This window comes from Parasteatoda tepidariorum, chromosome 5 (genome assembly GCF_043381705.1).
Source record: "Parasteatoda tepidariorum isolate YZ-2023 chromosome 5, CAS_Ptep_4.0, whole genome shotgun sequence".
In the NCBI taxonomy this organism is placed as follows: Eukaryota; Metazoa; Arthropoda; class Arachnida; order Araneae; family Theridiidae; genus Parasteatoda; species Parasteatoda tepidariorum.
Window position 1 is genome coordinate 76,252,910 of NC_092208.1, and position 12,861 is coordinate 76,265,770.

At 31.1% G+C, this 12,861-nt stretch overlaps 1 protein-coding gene across 1 annotated transcript; it reads left to right on the forward strand.

Annotated features, from left to right (window-relative positions):
• Nucleotides 1–5,341: 5,341 nt before the first annotated feature.
• Nucleotides 5,342–12,600, forward strand: LOC107450317 (uncharacterized). The gene is made up of 4 exons (XM_016066079.4): nt 5,342–5,499; nt 8,550–8,661; nt 10,837–10,955; nt 12,274–12,600. Exons 1-4 carry the CDS (start codon nt 5,443–5,445, stop codon nt 12,499–12,501), a joined length of 516 nt encoding a protein of 171 aa, XP_015921565.2. The 5' UTR covers nt 5,342–5,442; the 3' UTR covers nt 12,502–12,600.
• The last annotated feature ends 261 nt before the right edge of the window (nt 12,601–12,861 follow it).

Below are 12,861 nucleotides of genomic sequence, written 5' to 3' on the forward strand. Positions count from 1 at the left end.
CCCGCATGTCTAATGATGAAGAAACATACTTTTCACAGCTCTGTGAATGGATCAAAGATAACCAGGAATCTACAACTGTGAAGGATTGGTTACATATAACGCTTATTTACCGTACCATAAACATGCACCGGGAAGCATAACTACAAACTGTACATTAAATAAATAATCCAAAGAGGCTGAAGTGGCAAAATATTACTTGATTAAAAACTTATTTCGATTTAAAAATGTTCAGATTGGAAATTAAAGTCGACATGTTTCAAGTGCTCTGAAACAGGTGCCCATTTTCCAGATTTGAAAGGTTGAATGAAAAGAAACAAAACTTATTAGCAAAATAAAACGAAAATGGAAATGGCTCCATTTTTCATTGGAAACTTTGCGTTTTACAATTCGAATCACTTTTTCTTCTCGTTTACATGTGTCAAGTCTTGGAAATAGACACCTGTTTTTGAGTGTTTGAAACATGTTGACTGTTATTTCTATTTTGTGCAATTATATACTTTCGGACTCACTGGGCGAAACATGGATTACCGCTTAATATGGTAAATTGTGCGTCCCTTCCATCGAGGAATATGTTTCAGGCAATCTTTATTCGCACTCACTACTTTTGTTTGTTTTTGAAAGATCTAATTGATCTTATTTCATTAAATGCTCGCTTAATACCCTTTTTTTGCAAGTGGTGGAAAAAGCATGCAGTCAATATATGAGTACTGAACAACACTACGAAATTCTGCACAAAACTGATAGACATATATGATCACAATTAACTAAGCTAGAATAATAAGCACAATTAATTAAGCTTTTAAAAAATTTATTACTATATTTTGTCCCTCTCTGTGACTTTACATTATTAGATTAAAAAAATATACTATTGCAAATGTACTATTATATTTTCTATTATATACTATTTTACCTTTATACTTTTGCAAAAAAAACTCTTTTCTCAGTGTCTGTATAAAAGCTACCCAGTGTTGATGCAGTTTTAATAAATATCAAATATACTGTTATAACATTGTACCCATATTCGTACATTTAGTACCTATTAATACTGCATCAATTACCATAATACCAGAAGTGACTTCTACGTTAATATAGCATCATTAGCAATAATAATACATATGATAATTTTTTTTGGTTTGCGAAATGCAAGAAAATGTAATCGCTTTTTTTTATTATTTATTTATTAATTTTTTTAATTTTAGGTGTATAAAATTAAATAAAATTAATACTTTTCGCTTGCGTTCGGCAAATAAGAAAATATCTTTTTTTTCTTTTTGTATGAGTTCCATTTCTCAATTAGTTTTGCTTTATAGTTTTTAAAGTATAAAGCTATTATTTTCTTTTATTTCAGTTAGTCCTTATAACCAAAATTAGAAAATGGCGCAAACAATAGTTTTTTTAATACTTCTTTTAACAAAATTAGTACCATTTCTCCATTAATCTTGCTTTTTAACATAGCTTATTTTTAATTTCAATTAGTAATTTTTACCAAAATTAATTAAGCATCAATGGCATCGTTAATAATATTACGATTTTTCATGTTTTTCCTAAACGATTTAATACATTTTGCATATTAATTTTGCATTAGAGTATATATTTCCTTTATTTTATTCAGTACTTATTAGGAAAATTAAACATTATTGCCATCTATGATAGTTTGATTTTATACGTTTCTTTTACAATTTCTTCATTAATTTTTCTTTTTAGTACATAGCTTATTTTAGTACTTTTCCCTTTCTCCGGGGCGTCGTTTATGCAAATTTACTCAGTGCAATTTAACTGTTTCGTTCGTTCTTTCTTTTTTTCCTTGACTTTTAAATAACGTTTTTTTTTAAAAAAAAACAGTCGAAAATACTTGAGATTAAAAATAAAATAGTGCAAGTGACGTAGTGTGGGTCACATGATCCTGATTGGTTGTTAAAACGTGGCTTATGTTTACGTTAGCAACTGTTCCATCCATTCTATTTCGAATAAGGTAAGCCCTTCAAGTATCATTTCGCTTAAATTACGCGTTCTGTATTCTTACACAAAGATTCTTTCACTAAGATTTCAATTCTTTCACTATATATTTCTTACTTAACACAAAGACGGGAACTCAAATTCACGGAATCGCCCGAGTTTACGGAAAGTTTTCCGAGTTAAAAGTTATAGGATTCTAAAGGATTCCAAAAAAGTCGCGAAAAGATGCCAGGTGATTAATGCTCAACTGTAAGCAAAATATGGAAACCTCCTCTCTCGATAAAAAATTTGTTAAGCATAATCAGAGTATATTTACAGTTACAACACAATAACAAGTTAAACAATAACATCGTGGAAATTCGCTGCAACCATAGTATACTCTTAAATTGATCCATGGCACCGTTCTATCTAACTCACTAAACACAAGGTATTGTTATTCAGCATAAATTAAAATATAGTTTAATTTAACACATTCTTAAAGTATCAGCAAATTGTTACGATGTGACAGTACAATGTACGGTTTTATTGCTTAATCGACTTTCCTAAGTGTCAAGAAACTGCCGGGATAAACTAGCACCTCCTGGAAGAGAGAAGGCCTCAGCACGGATCAATTTAGTAGTCCGAAGTAACGAATATAAACTGTTAAGTGAAGGCAATTTTAGAAATATGTCACTAAGTCCGGGTTACTAAGTTGCGCAGTGGGGGAAATACGAACGATGTTATTACGTTTGGATTATTGATGAATCACATTTCTTGTTCGTGGTAATCCGTACTGAGGCCTTATCTCTTTTAGGAGGTATTAGCTACACAAGTGTAAGAAATTACGAGAATTTGCAGACTTGGTCGATTATCTCTAGAACTACTGGACCGATTTTAATGAAATTTGATATGTACATACATTGAAATAAGGCTGTTTATCATTTCCTGTGGCCTGAATTATCTTGTGGCAATTTCATACCTTCCGACTCCANTCATCCAGATTTCAACGAGTGTTACTCATGATCATACGTGTGTATTACAATTGTTGAATGGTTATTTGTTTTGTATTGTATTAATGTATGCACATATCAAATTTCATTAAAATCGGTCTAGGAGTTCTTGAGATAATCGACCAAGTCTGCAAATTCTCTTAATTTCTTACCCCAGTGAGGCAGAATTACCAATGAATCATTTAAAAATATGATTTATTGCTAAGGGAAAATAAAAAAAAACAATAAGAAATTATATTCATTTATTCAACCAGATTTTTAAGTACACCCAAAACAAATTACAACCTCTTCAAACAAAAATCAGTCTCGTTCTGTTTAAAAAGTAATATTGGCGATGCACGCGCAATATTGGCATTGCAGGTTGTTTTTTTGTTCCTCATTATTTATTTTGCTTTTGCCAGCCTCGCCAAATTTTAAATTTCAAAGCCCTAACAAAAAGGGTTCCGCAGTGAACTGATCGTTAAGACATGGTTCCCAGCAGATCACCGAAGTCAAACATCACTGGCTGCTGTCATTGTGTGGGTGGGTGACCACTTGGATTAGTCTGCATAGGAACCGAGTGTGTGCGGTACTATCCTCGTGCGGTGTGTCCTCGTTAAACTTTTCTACCGTAAAGTGCTCGAATTCGTGTGCAGGTCGTCGGGCTACTGAAGTGGGGGTGCCACCCCCTCTGCAGAGGATCAAAATTGTGATGTCATGTCTTCGGATCATCCTCAGGGATGTTTCCTAAACAGTCGCCAATAGCCCATTGGGCAGCTCTAGTGCGAAGTAAATGACTACAACAACAACAACCTAACAATAAGGATTCAATTATTTGATTTACTGGATTCACTTGAAATAAAACTTGATGAATGAAAACAGACAAATCCCTTCATTAGTTTTGCTTTTTATATTTTTCTAAAACCTGTATTTTCTAAAACCTAGTATTAGTACCTATTAGCAAATTCTATTCCAATACTAACCAATTTTAGCATCCATTTGCTTGAGTTTAAAAAGTTACAGAATGTGTTAGTGAATAAATATATATTTCAGCAATCCATATTCATGTTTAGCATAAAGTGTATTGCTACATAACACACTACACATGACACATTATACATGAAGCAATTTTTTATACAACCTTACATTTTTTACTTTTCATTCCAATATTATTCACATGTCATGTAAGAAATAGTAAAATATCAAAATAAAAAAAGAAGAACTGTTATTTGAAGTAAAATTATATAATCTTAAAAGATTTTCTACCGACTCAAGGAAAATCCATTATGGCTTATTTTGTCAATCTGAAGTGAATCAAAACTGCGACTATTTTAGCGTAAGTGCTTCCTCTATTTACCCCTCTTTAATAACTTCGTATATCGCCAATTCCATCAGATTATTCCTATTTTAAAAAAGTATAATGAAAATAAAAAAATAATTAAAATAAAGAATAAATGAAAGTAAAAGGGGGGGGACTTTCGGCAACGCAAACAAACGGCAAACAGTGCTATCAAATCAACACGCATTAAAATGTGCGGCTTTTGACAAACAGCGTTTACGTTAAAATTTTGCCAAACGTAATGCAAAAGCTGTATTTAAAGACATACGCTGTTTCGCGCATGCGTTATGATAAAATTAATTATAAAAGTAGGAAACATTGTGACTGAAAGGAACAATCATAAATGCAGGCTTATGAGTTTCAGAAAATGAATTTGAGTTTTTAAAATTGGTTAATGTGTTTTTTTTCTTATGTTTTTAATTTTTACAACTTTGCCGATGAAGGTAAACATACAGAAAAAATACTCTGCATCTTTTTCAATTTGTTTCATATATGCCACCATTCACCCAAAAATTTAAGTTATTGCATTCATTTCATTAAGACGAATGAGATTATAAACTACTAGAATAACTGCGACTCACTTAGAATAAAAATAAAAAAAGAGTCGAGAATTGTCGTACTCTTGAACCGAGAGAGCATCCGGTCTCGGTTGCAGACGATTAGCATTGAAAAGATGAGTAAAATGGCGAAACAACTTTTTATACAAAAAACACTTCTAAGAATTCCTCCGACTTATACAGTTTTTACGCAGTTTCACTTTCTTGTTGCTTGTTATAATTTACAAATAAACTTCCAAGTGTCGTCGTAATGTCCATTGTCACCATCATATAATGAATATTTCAAAAAACCACACAAAAAAATGCATTTATTCCGCGACACGTGTTGACGTCACTTACCACGGTTCGAATTTTTTTCATTCAATTGTAATACTGAACGAAATTATACTATTCTGCAAAGCAAACTATGTTATTTATGTTCCGATTTCATGACTTTATGAGTAGGTTACTCTCACTATTAGCAATACTGTTGCCTTTTTTTTCATCACGAGCTCTAGAATAATCGTAGGAAATTACAGCAAACAAATCGTTTATATCGTATATAAAAACTCGCGTACTCAAAATATGTTTAGTTTTGAAAAATAAAGTCTCTTTTAAAGTACAGAAAGTACACTTAAAACACATGATGTCTGCTTATACTTTGTTAGCTTTAACATTGATAATGTCTGTTGGAGGCTTGGTAAGATATTATTTTTCAAATTAGTATTCTTATCTGTGTATTACATAATATTTATATTTGTAATATGTATATTTGTGAAATTTTGTCATCGGAAACTGTTTAGCTTATTGAGTCATTCTTAAAATTTTCAATATCTAGAACAGCGGTTTCCGAAACGTGTTGTGTGGAATCCTACGGTTTAATAGAAGGATTACAGGGATAATCGAAAATATGCGGGTGCAACTGAGATTTAACAGAAATTACGTATTTAAAATCACGTTGAACTAATATTTAAACTAGTCATTACGATAAGTAGATAATAATTCTCTTTGGTCACATTTTTAAACGCAAATTCACACTCGGGAAACAGTGATGTTATTTTAAATGAATGGAACGTATTTTTGATGTATTTAATTTCTTAGAGAAAATAAAAGAGCATTAAACAATAAAAAATTGCAATTATTCGATAATTTCGCTTTTTTTAAACTGAATATTGGCTGTTGAAAAAGGCATAAAAAATGGAAGGTTAAATGAACAAATTCGAGAAAAAAAAAAAACTTCGAATAACAAACTGGCTCCTATAAACAGGAATAAATATTTCTCAATTATTCTCTTATATTTAATGTAAGTCAATTTCTCATTCAAAACCATTTTGAGCATAGGTGTTCTGGAAGCTTTAANTAACTCTTTCAAAAGTACATAAAAATGGTTGCCATCAGGGGTGTACATGTAGATTTATTAAATACACCTTGTGCGCCACCTAGGAACCAAATCTATAACCCGACACTCGAAATTTTTGCTCTGTTACAATCGTACCCTGTTACAATTGACCCCACTCTCCCCTACTATAATTCCAAAGTAGTTGGTATTCACTACATTTAAAAAAGTAGTTGTAGCTAACTGCATTTGTAACAAAATTGTTGTAGTAATTGTTGTAGTTGCAACAAACTACAGAAATAATGCAGTTTTTTGGACCACTGGTTTTTAATAACAATGCATATTGAACGAATAATTGAAAGGATATGAGCTTATAATATTGCACTAATATCTCGTGTCGAACATTCCAAATTAAAATAACCAAATTCAGAAGAGATTCAAGAAAGATTCAAGAAAAGATTCAAGATTCAAGAAGAGATTCAAGAAATAAAGAAGTATGTTTCTCTGATAAGAAATCACCCGTGACGTTTAATTAATTAATTTATTTATTTGATTCTTTGTTTTCATTTCAATGAAAACCGTAATTCATCTTACTCGTTTTCAGTTTATTCATACAAAATAATCAAACTCGAAAATAGACTAGATGCCGCTCCAGTGAAAGTGATTTTTCTGATTTAATATTTTCGTAACAATTAATAGGTTTTCGTTAATAATTATGCTCAAAATTTCTGATGATATTTATCAGTAAAGTCTAAGTCCCATACGAAGATCAATCAGTTAGGGTTCCATAGCCAAAAATAATTGGGAACCGCCTAGACAATAGAATATTTTGGAAATCATTAATTTTCCAAAAAATTCCATCGTTTAGTTTATTTCACAAAACAGAAATAAAGGATGCCAATTTAGATCCTGAATTTAACGCAATTTAAATCAATAACATGATGCAGAATCACCAAATTAAATTTGCCAGATTCAAGTTTTAAAATGTCATTAAGAATACGATGGTATTTACGGTTTATAAGCAAATATCTTCTGTGGTCACTAATATTGGAATGAACTAATCAAAAATTAAAGTAAGTAAACTCCATGAAATAAATACCGCCACAATATTTTCGGAAAATGAATCTTACCATGGAACTAACAAAGTTTTCTGTTATAATTATAGACTTTGGCATTTTATAACAGCAATGGAAACTACACTGGGATAAAAAAAAGTATGGTCAAAACTACGAAAATATCATAAAATTTACCATTTTTCTGGCTCAATGGGAACACCAAAAAGCCCGATAATTTTTGCTAAAGCACTTCAGTAATGATTTTGGTAAACCTTACACTAAAATATTATTTTACAATATGCGTTAAAATTTAGTAAATATGGTAAAATTTGGTAATTCAATCCAGTATACTTTCACAGTACAACAGCATACCGTGAAAATTATTTATTCGATTAAATTTACTTTTTAGTTCTATATTTTTACAAAATTTGTGGTAATAAGAACTATCATTTTAAAACTCAGTAAACTTGCCGCAATTTCTTTTCCGTATGAAATAATGTTGTTAATTTTAACAAACATATCATGGTTAAATGGATAAGAAATTGCAAAATATAAATTTTTGCTTCGCAGTAACTAAATTTAGAATTTCATAAAAACTAATAGCTCTTATAAATTACTTACTGTAAACTTGTTGTGTCTGATATATAAATCGTCTGTTACGAATAACTGTAACAAACTGACAGACTTTAACAGTCCTATAAATGTTAAAAGCAATGCTTGTTTTAACAGCTACGTTTGAGAAGCATGTTATAGATGTGAGAGAATAAAAAATATTTATTCCTATTTTTTGTTTCAAAGTAATTTATGTCGCTTTCAGGATACATAAGAATTCCATTTGAACGTCTGTTTCAAAAGTAACAAACATTAGAAGTTTATAAAAGTTAATGGATTTCAAAAGTTTCTGTTATAAAAGTTGTGGTTTTTCTGAGGTAAAAAAAATTCACTTGTTATAAATATTTGTTTTGAAGTAAAAGTACTTAGCTTTTTAAAAAATGGAGCTTATCTATCAGACGAATTATTGGTAGAACAACTATATACGAGATAAGTGAAGTTTTTATTCTGAATTAGTTTCAATTTTTTTCATCAATCAAAATGTAGTAGATAAACAATTGCTTTGTCTACATATTTATAGGTTAACATTGATTAGCTCAAATTTTTCTTATGGTATCGTTAGTTTACTTGAAACAGGAGGGAGATTTAATAACTACACTTTTCAAACAATTGTAAAAAACAATATGAGAAGCACTATCCCTGCACACTATAAAAATGTGGTATAGTAAAATATATTTTAAAAAATTGAGCTGAATTTTTTCATTAACTTCGTATTTAATGAAAGCTTAATATTTCTTTATTTTATAGGTAGAGGCATGGAAGAGATGTTATGAGCAATCGGATTGCGATCGGATGACAGAATGTTGTTCTAAACATTTTATGACCCCAGAAGCTTACTGCGTGAAAAGGCGACTACTTGGTAAGCTCATTCTACATTAATTCAACTAGGTGTCACATTTTTGCATGTATTGTCAGCGCCTGTCTAAGGCAAGGACATACGGGCAGTTGCCCCAGACCCCACATTAGAAGGGGCCCTCAAATCGAATGGAGAGTTTATTTTAAGTTTCTTTCTTTAATCAACTTTTTTTTAAGCAAAATATCAGTACAGTGTAAAATTCGCCAGTTTTATGTTAGCTTCTTCATTAATCTATCGTATGAATACAAAAAATCTACAATTCGTAAATCCATGACTTTCTAGTAAGGAATTCAGCTAAATTTACTTAATTACGATTTACAAATTCAGACAATCAAAAGCTTGTATTTTTACATACCGCAAAATGCGGTATGTTTACAAAAATACAGGCTTCTGATTGGCTAATTGAGCTATCATAATTGCAAAAATTTAGCTGAATTCCGCCCTAATGTCAGCAAGGATATGAAATTTTCGCAGCCAAAGCCATGACAAAGTTAACAATCAGAAAATTGCATTCGGCGTGTTGGCATAGAATTGACAGAAAGTCAGTAAAATGGACAGAACGATATTTCGTTTGACCATTGAAGGACATTGACTTTATATTTCGTTTGACCATTGAAGGACATTGACTTTAGGTAGCTTTACACTTTTGCTGTCTTAGTCATTTAGGTTAATTGATAGACTCTGCAAACGTTTACTCATTTTTCTAATTGAAAAAGCATTACTTAGCCAGCTCGATATTATTTAGGCGCATTACAAGTCTTTTGGCTTATTAAAGAATATGCGTTGATTCCTCAAACAGCATGGGTTTGCTCAAGGATTGAATCGTATAGTGAATTATTTCATGACTTTTTATGAAGAAAATAAAAGAAATATAATTTAGGCGTTTTGTATAATTCAGGCAGTTTGAGCAATGAACGATAAATTTTTTAAATAGCTTGAAAATATGAGTCATTGTATTAAATCTATCAAATACCAGGCACCAAAATAACGGAGACGTTTTGAAAAGAGCCGGATTTTTCAATTAGTCCACATTATGCTCCAGATGCCAAAAACTCCATACAGACTAAAATAGCTAAATAAAAGAGGTAGGAGAATTTTTCATACTACCAAAGCGGAAACAAGCTAATTTAGAAAAACCTTCTAGCAAAATTCTTTTAATTTTGGAGAATGGCCATTTCTCTATTTAACCTTTAATTTACTATTAAAATATTTAGTAGTGGAAGAACAATGCTCTTTAGTTCTCAAACGTTAAAATATTATTAAACTATCTTTGCTACCACTGGAAAAATATTTTCTGAAACTACGGAAAGCCCGTTGTAGAATTCTTACCAAAATTGCACCGGCATAATACAAGTAATACATATTATCGCCAGGGATACATATGAATTAAGCGTCATCTGTGAATGGTGATTTTCTACGGTTTTCCTAAGCAAATTTTTTATTAACCTTTCCTCCTTTAAGCTTAGTCTAGTTTATTTCAATTAATACGTATTATCAATATTAATAAAGCATTAGTGTCAGTAATAATATGTCGATTCAAAATGAATAAGTATCTTTTCTCCAATATTTTTACTGTAATTTTGATCAGTTTCTTCTATCAATTAACAACTTACCAAGAATTTTAAGGCTAAGAAAGCGAATATTTTATACAAACGAAATTTATATACAAACAAAGTGTTCTATGTAATGTTCTTAAATCACTCCTCAAAAGCGTAAACTTGTGAAGGTACAATAACAAAAATTTTAATAATAATAATAGTTTTGAGTGATAGCTTTAAGTTCTGAAATTTATAATTAAGGTTTTTAACATATTTCGTAAGTGTTCCCCAAGTTACGAACAATTTTACGAACCCACGGTTGCGTGGATAATTCTTATTATAACTTATTGCAATGTATAATCCTGTGGGAGTGATAGTAATTCCAATTTTATTTGAAAATAATAAGTTTTTTTAAGATTACGTGAAACTTCATTTTCAACAAGCGTAATCGTAATTAATAAACATATACGATTTTATTATTTTATATTTTTAATTGGTTGATTGCAAAAAGACGTAATTTGCATTTTTCTAATGTTGTTAATTATTTATAATTTCCTTAAAATTACTGTCGTAAGAAATGTAAATTATATAACTTCCATAAAAAATTTCAAAATGTTAAAGAATATTTATATTTTTATAGGGGAAATGTGCCTAGATGGAGATCTGTATACTACGATGATTAATGGCACGTATGACATCACGTGTCCCTGCATCGTCGGATTAGAATGTAGGAAGCCAAAATATTATGATGAATATGGAGTAAGCAATGTTTTATCAATGTTAAAACTTTCTCGCGTGATTTCTCTTAAGGACACTTAAATTCATGGACACTATAATGGCTGTATTTAATTTGAAATACCAATAATGAAAAATGCTTACAACAAGCTCACACACATTCACACTATTTATGAACTATTTTTGCAACTGAAAACATCACATATGACATACGTTGGACATCATTAGATAATAGTGGCTGATTGTATACAATACAGCAGAGTAGGTTTGTTATTGTCTCGCCTGCTGGCAAGTTCACTGTAACGAAAGCTGTAGTCTCATTTATTTTTCGTTATTATGGGAACTTTTTATATTTATAGGATTTTTTTTAGTATTTATTCCATGATTTCTAAGAAAAAGTCGCATGCATAAGAAGATGGAAGTATTTTCACTTTCCCGTCTTAAAAAAAAGCCCGATTGAATTCAACTGCTTAATACTGTTTTCAAATTTTTAACAGCTCGAGACGTGCTCCATTGGCTCCATGCTACGCAGCTCATGCAGTAATAGAGTAGTTTCATTAATCCTTTCCCAGCAGCTGCAGCACAAAAGACAACGAAAAGCATGCATTATATATAAATAACTATTCTCTATAGGGGTAGCTTAAAATAAATTTAAATGAGAACATTAAATACATTTATTTTGCAAGATTTATATACAGCATTAAAGACCCTTGTATCAAAGTATTAATATTAAAATAATTTAAATCATAAACAATATAATTTGTTTATGATTGAATAGCGCTAGCAATCCAATACAGGTTCACAAATGATCCCTTGGCAACATTCTGGGATTCATCAGTAGTAATTGCCTCAAAACAAAAATTGCAAATGCACACACTGCACTATCACAATTTTTCACAAAAAAAGGTAGAAGGAGGCGTGCTTGCTCAAGGAATATAGCGTTCGCAATCCAATGACGTGACCCAGGCTCGACTTTCATTGGTGGCTTGCAGCTTGAACCGACCACAGCGATAATATAAAATATCCTCAGTGGTAGACGGATCATGGGTTAGAGTTCCCTTGCCGTCTGGCTGGCTAACCGCTGGAGGGTTTCGCGATTTTCCTCTCCATGCAACGCAAACATTAGTTGGTTCTAACAAAAAGTCCTTCCCGAAAGCTGGTTTGCCCCAATGCTTTATCCAGGATTTAACTCGTCTTCTGGGTTGGATTCAAATGTTCAAGGCTACGGAGTTAAACAATGATAGTCGTAAACTCAGAATTGGTCGGTTGTGCAACCCCATTTCGAAATATAACAAAATGTCGGCAGTTTCAAAGGCTATAGCCACTTGTTTTTGTTTTTCAGAGACTCATGTATCAAAGAAATCCTTCATGCGTACCAATAGGATCAGACCAAGCTCCTTTGGAATATTATTTGAATGGATTTGGTGGATATAACGATGTTTACGATGATGGTAGAAATTTTGGCGGCAATCCAATAATTGTCACTTCTGACAGATATGGGGGCAGACCATATGCATCCAATGATCCAATGCCTGTTTCAAGAGCTAACGCTTATGTTTATAGAGGCTAGATTTTCTTTGTAAGAATAAAAACGCGGTTTGATCAATTGTATAGTTTTTATTTTTTAAGCCAAATAAATGAACAAATAAAATGTTTCATTGAGAATTGATTTTTGTCCATTTTTTCTACGATACCATGGTAATGCAGTTTTAGGTATTTTTGTTTCCTTCTGCTTCACTCAGAGCCTTAACTCTTTGAGGCGGATGGGACATCGGTGTCACTTTTATATAAATTTTTTTCCAAACCTCTAATTACAAGAAAAAATATATTTTGATGTTTTTTAATTATAAAAAAGTCTAATAGTTACTAAAAGAAATCTGTTAGATTTTCGGAATTATACTTGTGGTAAAATATAAATTCAAAAAAAAAA

Excerpts from the sequence above, each read along its gene's own strand:
- LOC107450317 (XM_016066079.4), top strand. The coding sequence starts at position 5,443 with ATGATGTCTGCTTATACTTTGTTAGCTTTAACATTGATAATGTCTGTT. Across the intron at positions 8,662-10,836 it reads CGTGAAAAGGCGACTACTTG|GGGAAATGTGCCTAGATGGA; the intron begins GTAAGCTCATTC and ends ATATTTTTATAG. Across the intron at positions 10,956-12,273 it reads AATATTATGATGAATATGGA|AGACTCATGTATCAAAGAAA; the intron begins GTAAGCAATGTT and ends TTTGTTTTTCAG.